At 34.4% G+C, this 11,702-nt stretch overlaps 1 protein-coding gene across 3 annotated transcripts in view; it reads right to left on the bottom strand.

Annotated features, from left to right (window-relative positions):
• Positions 1 to 66: 66 nt before the first annotated feature.
• The window catches only part of Tpst (tyrosylprotein sulfotransferase), a 67,233-nt gene continuing 55,597 nt past the window's right edge, over positions 67 to 11,702 (bottom strand). For all 3 annotated transcript variants that reach the window (XM_076508512.1, XM_076508514.1, XM_076508513.1), the window contains exons 2-6: positions 5,778 to 5,953; positions 5,068 to 5,307; positions 4,705 to 4,899; positions 3,673 to 3,926; positions 67 to 3,146 (exon numbers count right to left, since the gene is read on the bottom strand). In XM_076508512.1, the coding sequence (XP_076364627.1) occupies positions 2,783 to 3,146; positions 3,673 to 3,926; positions 4,705 to 4,899; positions 5,068 to 5,307; positions 5,778 to 5,906 (1,182 nt within the window). In that variant the 5' untranslated portion in view covers positions 5,907 to 5,953 and the 3' untranslated portion in view covers positions 67 to 2,782. The remainder of the gene's footprint in view (positions 3,147 to 3,672; positions 3,927 to 4,704; positions 4,900 to 5,067; positions 5,308 to 5,777; positions 5,954 to 11,702) is intronic.

The raw sequence follows: 11,702 nt of genomic DNA, 5'->3' as shown, positions 1-11,702 counted from the left end.
AACCCCAGAAATAAAGCAGTTATTAAAAATCCTGCTTTCTTGTGATCAAAGAAAAAAAACTTCATCTGTTGTTTGCAAGTTTATTTAACACAGTCTGTTACAAGTATCACCAAATACTTTCATTACCACCTTTTGCTTACAAATCAGTACTGTCTAAAACCAATATAAAAACAAATGCTATAGCAAACACAGTATTCCTGTTACCCTGAAAAGTTCATAATAGTCTGAAGCTGCTCAATGAGTAATTTATATTATACACAAATAATTCTTAGCTGCCCTTTTAAAATGGAAAGGCATGTCTTGCACCAGCTGAATTAGCTCAAATATAACATGGGTACTGGCACCTACAAAGTAGATTAAAAGCTAGTAAACTAAAGTATGGTATGAGCTCATTTTACAGCATCTCTTGTTAAAATAGTTTCTGTACACTGAACACAAACTGCATTTGAAGTTACGTAGGTGAGTAGGGAAAATAATGAAAGACATAATAAAAAAAAAAAATGTACTAATGGTCACTGGCAGTAACCAAATTGCTACAATGAGACCAACGTAACCTTAACTGATAAATGTTTAGTTTTCATTTAGAGACTGGAGATTTTTCTGATAGGAGGGATTCACAATATGCTAAATTACTCCCTAAACAAAACTGGAAATGTTACACTAATACAGATTGATATAAAAATACAACAGATAACACAATCCCAACCTGACACCATGTAGAATTTAGTAATCTCAGAACACAATATATAAACAATTCTGTAATAACAGACAACTACAGTATTCTTGGTAATATCTACTTCTGAAAACTTGTTTCTTTAGTTGAGCTTTCAAAAATAATACAGATAAACTTACAAAATATTCAATGCTCAAGTTAAAACTGTAGGGTGGTGCTTCTCATAAACTATTTCAAAGGATATAAATTCCCATTCTCCTACACTTCTAAAATCCACACCTTTCCACTGTTAATTTTATCTTTACACCCAGTTTATGAGAAGGGATTTTGAGAGACATGAATAACATTTCATAGTCGTTACTTAAGGATTTTGAGAGACATGAATAACATTTCATAGTCGTTACTTAAGCTTATCACCAATTCTGTTTTACCGTTCTGGTTGTTTTTTTCAAATACAAAAACTCTATACCAGCATAATAACAAAGATAATTCACTCAGTTCCTAGCAATATTGTTTTTCACAGAATATGATCCTTATTTTGGAATGTCTGCCTCCACTTTTGTTCACTGTATTAAATGTTATTGAACATCACTAACTTTTTATACTTTTATCCCAAGTCCTGCTACAGGCTCCCTTGTCACCAGATCTTTCTCTGCATGACACTCCCCCCAAACCTGTAATAGGCTTAGGAGGAGGCAGAATTGAGGGAATTAGGATATGTCTGCAAATAGTGTTCTGAAACACATTTGGGGGAGGGCCTTTGCTTGCCAAGGGATGACAGGGTTTTAAGTGAGCAAGCATACATCCCTTTATTTTTCTACCTCTGATGTAAAATATATCCAGTGTTAATGTATTATATTTATAGACTATCTTGGTAAAAAGGGGTAACTTTTTTTAATACAAAAAAATGAAATGCTGCAATTGAACTGTCAACAATATGGTGTTAACTAGTTGATGCTTAGTTGTTTAGAGTATTATTTAAGTTGTAGGATGAGGAAAAGTCCTCTCTCCAGCAGTGAAGGTGCATTCCATTCTTACATCTTGTTCATTGGTAAGCAGATAATTTAAATTATTTGCAGATGTAGTCCAGCATCTGTTTACTCTAGAGGTCTGGAGAACTACCAGTTCTAAACAATACATGGTTAATCTCATCCAGCTTGAGGCAATGTGCTGATGTATGATAAACCATGCAATGTACAAGTCCTACTGCTGGTAATTCTTCAAACATCTCTGAAAAGGATTGCACATGAAAAGAAATTTCAAATGGCAGGTACTTGAAACACTAAACTATTTAACACAAGCGCAGGTATTGAGAAACTTAAAGTTGAATATAATTTCATTATTTCTCCAGCTGTATGCAGCATTAATAGAAACTGTGCAGATTAGTTTCTGTCCTGTGAACTTTCTCGTTGTGTATGAATCCAATTTGCATAAGAATAATCAAGATGGTCATAGAAGAAAACAATGTATATTAAAAAACATCTAACATTTCTTTTATTCAAAAATTTAACATTTTGCCCAAGCATAAAACAATATACAGCATTTTCTATTTTCAAAGGTTCACAAATTGTGTACATTTATTTTTAGAAATTAAGCTCTTTATTGTAAGATTTAGACTGTCAGTTAAAAAATAAACTGAAAATGCTAATGTACAAAATAAATGATACTAAAACTTGTGTTTAATGAGAAGCTAATTACAATGTAATAAACACAAGTAGTAATTTTCTGTTTTCCTATATATATTTTTAATCTGTTAACGAGTGACATAGGATTTAGCCATATACATAAATATCTTAATCATACAAGTATGAGGGAAGCAGTAAAAAGCATTCCTTTAAAGCCAAACCAAACCCTTTCCCTCTAAAAGAAACTATAAAAGTTATAGTTATTTAAATATATTAACTTGTATACTACGAACATTTCTGTTACACCTAAAGAACCTTAGTGGTTCAGCAAGTTTCAGGATATAATACAATTAGGTTTGCCTCTCAAATTTATTGTTAAAGTATGGATAGCATGTGCAAAATTCATCCTTTCTTACATTAACTTTCAACTGGAGAAAGGCTACTTTTGCCAAATGGTTGTAACCACGTGCCGTGGGAGTAGCTGTCATACTTTATCTTCTTTGTATGGCTTTTCTAACTGCACGTTTTGACCTGTCCTTTTTGTTTTACTTTCTTCTCCAGTTTTAGTTTTGAGAGCTTTTCGCACAGCCTCTCTGTGCGCTGTGAGCTCTCGTTCCCGTTCCTCCCACATCATCTTGTTGTCTTCTATAATCTTATTGTTTCGTATTACAAAGCTGTCAGGCTTCCCGTAATCAGGAGGGTTGAGATTAGGGTCATATCCCAAGAAAGACAGCATGGGTGCAATGTTTGCCATGTCTCGAACAACATCCTCTGGGATATGCCCTACCCACTTAGTTAAGGCTTGCAAGTTAATAGGTTTAATCACTTGATCTGTTGAACGTTCTAACCTGAAATACCATTACATTATATAAAATTAGAACAAAACATAACACATATCACACAGTCTAAACAAAACCTCTAATTCATCTCTCACCTCCACACCAAGAGAGAGAGAGAGAGAGAGAGAAGTGTAGGGTGATGTTTATAGCACCAAAGTTTTGTCCTACAACTGTCGCCAAACAAAGATAACAAATATGCTGCAAATGATTTGAAATAACCTTGGTACAGAAGTAGATGTAACCATAATCAATAATTAATTTACAACCATAAGTTCAAAATGATTTTGTACTTTTGAACTAACTCTTAACTTTAACTATTTAATAAAAAATACTGATCCTTATGAACTAGTAAACAAAACTAGATCATTGCACAGTGAAATTTTCAAGCCTAGATAATCAGATGAAATATACTAAGTTAATCAAATAACCATAGCTCTTAGTTAAATTGTAAGCGCACAACTTTCATTAAGTTCGGGATGATGGTGCTTGACCACTTGAGTAAACAACACTATCCAAAAACATTATTAATACTCACTTTGACAATGAGATTCCTCCAGGTTTGTTCACTAACTGATCATGGTGAAGAACAGACTCATTCCATGGAACTTTCAGAAAACTGAGAATCTGTTCTAACCACAGTTTAGGATGGAGAACCAGCTGTTCGTAGTAGACTGGCAGACAGAGTGTTGGTCCTAGCTGCTGGCACTGGTTAAACATAGCCTGCATGGCAGTATTCCACTTTTTCATACACTGTCGGAAGTCAGATAAGTCAAACCCAGATATTGTCACCTGAAATACGAGATTAAAAGATTAAAATCGCACAAGTATCAGTTGGGGAACTTGAGAAAAATGTTTTTTAGAAGTTTCTGCTATATCCTTATAACAAAAAGAACATAAGATCTGGAAAAACAGGCTAAGCTTCATTTAAGACAATTTCAATGTTTTTTACAAAAGTGGACATCAACAGCATTAAGTTTAAAATTATATGTAATTTTCATACTCCTTCAGAATAAGTATGTAAGAGCAGTCTTGATCTATCATGTATACACATTATCTTTAGTGGTATCGTGGATCCTGACACTTCTGTCATTATGGGCTTGTGTTAATTATAAGTTCTTTATTGCATTCTTCACCTCATAATGAATTCCATTTTCTTACTTCTTTTGTATTCAAACATATTTTTCATTGATACAATCCATATTAGAAAGGTAGGAAGAAATATTCAAGGCAAAAAAATGTATATCTAGCATCATTAACAGACACATTTTTTATAGTAGGAGTAAGTAATATTCTAGATTTGTTCATCAAGTTTCATCAAAATCTACACTCCCCCCTTAACAAACAAGGATTTATTTTTGTGATGCTAACCCTCTAAAAATTATTCTCATCTAAGTTAGGTCACACAACAAAATCCATTCAGATGTTTTATATAAATACTATTAACAAACACATAATCACTGTCACCCTTTGTGGCAGATGTGAAAAACAACTGTATTTAACATTCTCTGATATGACTTGAATGTTTACAATGTGTTTATTCAACAGTTTGCACACTGTAACTTCTTACTTTTCTATTGATGATGGAGTGCACTACTGCTCGTCCGTCTCTAATCATCAGAATGAATTTTGCATTTGGGAAAAGCGAGTGAAGGTAAACAGCCGAGCGAAGAGTGAATGGATCCTTGTTACACAAGCGAGGAGCTGGTTCCCCATGACGCGCAATGACTTCGAGAATGAAAGACCCAACAGCTGCGTCCAACACCTAAAGAAGGACACAAATATTTCCTTCTTTGAAGATGGTGAATTACATATGTTTTAAACAAATATTCTGCCTTCTACATCCCCATCTCTACTTCAATAGGAGTATATTAATTTTTATTATTGTATTTTCTTAATGAGAAAATCTTTCCCATAAGCTATTGCCCCTTACCTTCCCTGTAATTCCAGCCTCCTGTAAGCGACGGGCTTCAATGGGTGCCTTCACCCATTGCTGTTTCATACCCAGAAGACGAGGAATCACACGAGTCTCCTCTCCGCACCGTATGTCTGGGTGAGCGTCAAGAAGCACTCTCAAGAGTGTTGTCCCACTTCTCGGCATGCCACCAATAAAAATGAGTGGCATGTTATTATCATAGGTATACTTGGCTGCATTTGATCCAATCATGTATTTCTAAGTTATGGAGAGAGAATACTTACAATAAGTGTATTTATGTTAGATGTTAAAAGAAATGTACCTATTGACATCCCTTAACACAGTGTGCAGAAAAAACACAACAGTAACCACACTGTACACCTTGCCCTAAAATCTAATTTCCTTAATACTTATTAGTAAACTCACCCTAGAACATTTAATTCCTTATTTCCATGATATAATATTCTGTTACGTTACAATAAAATGTTCACACAAGTTCACTGGTATTAGAGTAAAAACAAGATCTTTACAGACTTGTGGCTACAAGAATAGAGCTGAACTTGTTTTAGATTAAATAAATTATTCAAATGTAACAAAGCTCAACGTTTGATTATAGGATTATACTGTTGACACTTTGAGTTCTTAAACACTTGTAGAAACCAGCATCTATCAGTTATACAACTAAAGAAGCTGCCCTCACACACACACACACACACAGTGTTACCTACCTCAGGAGACACCATGACAGCAGAAGGTCCATATTCATCACAAGATGAATTGATGTGATATAAAAATAAAATAAAGAGTAAGGATGATCCAGCAACAATGAAGTATCTCTTGGCAGAACGAGACCCCATAATTCTTTTGTTCTATCGCAGTAACATGGCTGGTAACAATCTTACTGCTGTGGAAGAAATAATCGAATAAACACAATGAATAAAATAAGCAAAGCCTTGCACCAATTACTTCAGCTGCAATAGAGATATACATATATACACAAAACATCTAGTTTCTAAGATCGAACAAAAACAGTACATTTTTTTTGTTGGAACTATTAACTTACCCCTGTGATTTCTTGAAATCACACCAAATGAAATTCTGTACATTAGTGTAAAAATGTGTATCATACAGTTAATGACAAGTATACAGTGTTGTGTTTCAACAAAACCTGGGTCTTAAAATATCTTTCAGCTGCTAGCCGTTCCAAGACGAGTAATACTGCATTTAACCAGTTAGGCTTAACAATAGACTACAGGTATTAAGTATTTATTTTCAGGCTTTAAGTATAAGTACAATGGTAAAATATTAGATGTAATGAATGGATTTTATTTTAGAAGTTGTGACTGATGTGGAATATTTATGTAAAGTTTGTTGGTTACTGATGAGCAACAAATTTCAGCCCTTACTTCTGCAGATTAGCAACTATTGGAGGGAAAGAAAACAAAAGGGCCAGAGAAAAATGTGGATGATAAGATATGGGGGGGTAAACATGGAGTAAAGAATCACATTATGTTATCCAGAGGTACAGTGGAGGATATACTGACAGAGTAAGAGATGTAATAAAGGAGGCTAGCAGAGATGTAGGAACTAATGATGTAGGGAAAGGTAGGTCAGAGGAGCTAATTAAAAGCACAAAAAGTTAATAAAGGCATTAAAAGAAAGGCCAGAAAAAACTAAGTGCTAAAAGAATAAGAGATGGAGAAAAGTTTAGCATAAGAAATGAGTACAGAAGTAGTTATAAGGACAGGCTTAACTATTACTGTTGTAACGTTAGAAATAAAAAAAATAAATTAATTTTAGAGCAGTGGTAGGAATGGAGGATTTAGATATAATGGGGATAACAAACACCATAAACAAAGATTGATTTGATAACAGCTATTTAATAGGGACAGTATTAAAGAAAGGAAGGAATGGCTTAATATATAAAATGTGAATTACATCCTGTTGAAGTTGAGGATATCGAACATGATAGCAAGGAGAATCAATGTTAGTGGATATAAAGGGAAAAACACTTGGTAGGAATTTGTTACAAATCACCAGATGAAACTAGTGAGAAATTTTATGAGATTACAATTTAAGTTATCAATAAACTATTATGGATGATTTTAATTTCAGGAATATATAATGGGAAATGCTAGACTCAAACCACCAGGGAAAAAAGTTGTTGAAAACTGTTCAGGTTAGCTTTCTTCACCAATTAGTCAAGGAATCTACTAAAAAATACTAAATTATATTTATTGTTAACTTCAAATACAAAAAATGACTGATAGGGTAGAAACTGGGTGCAAGTAATTATTGTTCTGTTAGATTTGATGTTTTGCTGCACGTGGAGATAAGAAATAATGATATTTTTGTTACAAATTTCAAAAGGGTGCAGCAAGAATTACCTCTTGTTATTTGGAGCTGAATTATTTGGAAAATGTTTAAATATTCACGGTAAACATATTCCTTGTCAAAAGAAATGGGTAGCTGCAAGCAAAGAAAACCAGGTTGGCTCACAAAGGATGTAAAATGTGAAATTAAAGAAAAGCATTATATATTTAAGAAATTTAAATTGATTGATTGGTAGGACAGAAGACTTGGACAATCATAGAATATCAAGAACATTAGTGAAACTGGAAATTTGGACATCAAAGAGGATACATGAGAAAAGATTGGCTGAAAATGAAAATTAATAGTAAGGATTTCTTTAAAATACATTAAGAGTAAACATAATGTTAAGATGGGGTAGGAAACTTGAGGGATGACAAAGGAAGGCTAGTATCTGATGATTATAAGATGACACTAGATAATTGAATTTTTTTTCCTCAGTTTTCACTAATGAAGGTTTAAACAGTATCCCACATCTAGGACAGTTGGTAAATGGAAACAAGATCAAACTAGATAACTAACTCTGAGCTGGTTAAGAACAAATACTGGGAAGTTTAAAGAATGATAAGGCTTTTGGTCCTGACAATATTTCCTTTTGTTAGTCCTTGAATAGTTGGTAGGTACTACAGGACTGGAAGTTAGCTAATGTCCTAGTAATTATAGACCCATTATTCTTACATCAGTTGTGGGAAACGTTTTGGCAAATTTGATAAAGGATGCTTTGCAAAGTCATTTAACAAAGATTGGAATTTTCTTAGAGAGTCAACATGGTTTCACTAAGGAAAAATCTTGTCTTACAAACCTTTTGACATTCTTTGCAAAGATTACTGGTTGTGTGGATAAATGTAAAAATGTAAATTTGGTGTATCTGGATTTTCAGAAAGCATTTGATAAGGGGTCAGATAAAAGACGTGTAAAAACATTTTCTTCATAGGTCTGGATGACAAGTTAGCAAATTGAATAAAAGAATGGGTGGATGAAAGAAAACAGATTTGTTATGAATGGAGTCCAGTCAAACCAGATTAATGCCACAAGAGGGATACCTTGGAGTTCAATCTTAGGTCCTTTGGTCAGTGACATAGATGAAAGAATTGTCAATATATTACTTAAATTTGCAGATGATATTAAGATCTTGAGTATTGCTGATTTACAAAAGGATTTAGTTCACCTAGTGAGTTGAACAGATGGGTTTTAATTATAATAAATGCATGATAATGTATGTGGGTTATTCTAATTATAACCCAAATTAGGATGGGAATGACTAACAGTGTCATGAAAGAAATGAATACTGGTGTAATAGTTGATCAGTTTCTAAAGTTCTGCAAGCACTGTGGTGGTTGCTAATGGTAGGACAAATAGGAGTATATGTTGTATCTACAGAAATATTGAATGCAACTATAAAGAGGTTATAATTTCATTGTACAGGTCAGTGGTTAGGCCACATTTGGAGTATTGTATTCAGTCTTGGGCTCCTTACCATTAGAAAAGATACTGAAATGTTGGAAGGGATCTGAGTGAGATGTATAAGATTGGAAAGGGAACTGAGAGTGTTGATGCATCAGATTTTTTTTCATATTTAAGGAGAGCATTAAAACTAATGGACACAAATATAAATTTTGACAGAGTAGGAATCACCTTCAGCTAAGACAGTTTAACTTTTCTAACAGGGTGGTTGGTCTTTGAAACTGGTACCTTCAGATATAGTAGAGGCAGTAAATTTAAATGAGTTTAAGAGAAAGCATTGTAAGGAATGGCCCTGAGGTGTGTTTTTTTTTAAAACATAAAGTTAGTACTGAACAGTCGAAAGAGACCAGTAGTTCCCATGTTGTCATGTTAATATGAAAAACAAAACTTCTGTTACACTGAAGTTAATTCAAAACATTTTGACTACATAGGTGTATAACATATATATTATTTTACTACTAGTTGCAACCTCCAAAACATTTCCCAGAGTTTTCCTGCCCTTTGCTTAATTTTACTTTATTCTATTAAAAATGAAGTTTATGACATGTGGCTTGTTCTCACACTTTTTATGTTCCTGTGCTCCACCCACTAGGGGTAGTGAAACCCAGTTTATGGCAATACATGGTCACAGACATACTGTTGTGCGATGGATGAGCATTCACAAAAGAAGTGTGTAAATTATCTAAACTAAATTAAACCCTACTAAACATGGCCTGGCATGGCCAAGCGTGTTAAGGCGTGCAACTCGTAATCTGAGGGTCGCGGGTCCGCATCCCGGTCACGCCAAACATGCTCGCCCTCCCAGCCGTGGGGGCATTATAATGTGACGGTCAATCCCACTATTCGTTGGTAAAAGAGTAGCCCAAGAGTTGGCGGTGGGTGGTGATGACTAGCTGCCTTCCCTCTAGTCTTACACTGCTAAATTAGGGATGGCTAGCACAGATAGCCCTCGAGTAGCTTTGTGCAAAATTCCAAAACAAACAAACCCTACTAAACAGAGCAACTTTGTAACCTTGTTTAAAAATTGTTAATTCATAATTGGGGTTGTAATAACTTGTCCCTTCAAAAACGGTTTAATTTCTGGACATTTACACCAACACTCAGCCTGCAGCTGGCAAATGAGGATTTTCAATGCATTTTTTTCATTGAGAAGATAGAAACTGATAATATTCATTGTTTATGGTATTGTTGTTATTTTATGGAAAACAAAATTTCACTGACGTTAACTGAAAGTACCTGGTATCTAATTATTTATAGAGACTTGCTATGTTATCTTATACTAACCTATCTCTCTTGATACAAACTCACTATATATATATGTAAAAACGGCTCGTTTGGGTTGAGAACATTTTTTACGTAGAGAAGTTAACAACGTTTCGACCTTCTTCGGTCATCGTTATATGTTATTCAGTACAAAGTCCATACTACTAATCACCAAATTAATATTAAAACAAGACTTTATTATTCTTTCTGTCAGAGAAAAACTGTGACAAAAAAATTCTTAACCGTAAATCTGTTATGATATACAAACTTAAAGTCACTACTGGTTCACGAGTACCAAATTAAAAAGAAGCTCGTCCTCAGTTTCTTAAGAACAAATGTGGATGAATCATTTGTGTTGATTAGTCAGTTGTTGATAAGTTACACGAACACACACTACAATAATTCTTTACAAACATCACAGAATGGAAAGTTTGTCCAAGCTGCCACGCGCCACGTGTAATTTCGAGGATCCAAAAAAGGTTCCCGACTAGAAAAACAACCACATAAAAGCAGCTACTCTAATCAGAAGCACGCGATGCACGTGGATTATTTTTCCTCGCTACATTAACTAGCATTGCAGCTAGATAATCCACGGTATGGAACAGCTGTAAACAACGTGTAGCATTTAGCAGGTTATAATGTATTAGTAAAAACAAACAAGCACTACCACCACAAACTCTTACCCTCCCTGTGCATGATAAGTACTAACCTATACGTTCTGACTAGACACCTGTCGCGAAACCGAAATTGACAATTCATGTTTCCGGCATGAGGTCTTGCACACATTACCGCTGTTTAAAAACACTTCAAGTGTGAGAAGTTTTACTGTAAAGATATAGCCACAACCTCAATGTGCAATAGTGCTTGTTTCAACAGCCATCTTGTATTTATTTATTTAAAAAAGTTGGAACTACGCCGAGAGAACATCCCTAAAAATATAAAATGAAACGATTAACCTTACTAGTTTAATCAAAATATCTGATAACTACACTCGCGCACATATTAATTTTTTACTACAGTCTTTTCTACATACAGTAAAGTACAATATCCACTCCATTACTCCACACTCTGGTTTTGTGTGTTTTCTACATACAGTAAAGTGAACTACAATATCCACTCCATTACTCCACACTCTGGTTTTGTGTGTTTTCTACATACAATAAAGTGAACTACAATATCCACTCCATTACTTCACACTCTGGTTTTGTGTGTTTTCTACATACAGTAAAGTGTTACTGAACTACAATATCCACTCCATTACTCCACACTCTGGTTTTGTGTGTTTTCTACATACAGTAAAGTGAACTACAATATCCACTCCATTACTTCACACTCTGGTTTTGTGTGTTTTCTACATACAGTAAAGTGAACTACAATATCCACTCCATTACTTCACACTCTGGTTTTGTGTGTTTTCTTATAGCAAAACCACATCTGGCTATCTGCTGAGTTCACCGAGTGGAATCGAACCCCTGATTTTAGCGTCGTAAATCCGAAGACTTATCGCTGTACCAGCGAGGAATTCCTGATATGTAAGGTCGATCCTCTCGAGCGCA

The sequence above is a fragment of the Tachypleus tridentatus genome, chromosome 6 (genome assembly GCF_004210375.1).
Source record: "Tachypleus tridentatus isolate NWPU-2018 chromosome 6, ASM421037v1, whole genome shotgun sequence".
NCBI lineage: Eukaryota > Metazoa > Arthropoda > Merostomata > Xiphosura > Limulidae > Tachypleus > Tachypleus tridentatus.
Note: the sequence above shows the minus strand (reverse complement) of the source record. Positions and strands in the feature narration are given on the sequence as shown.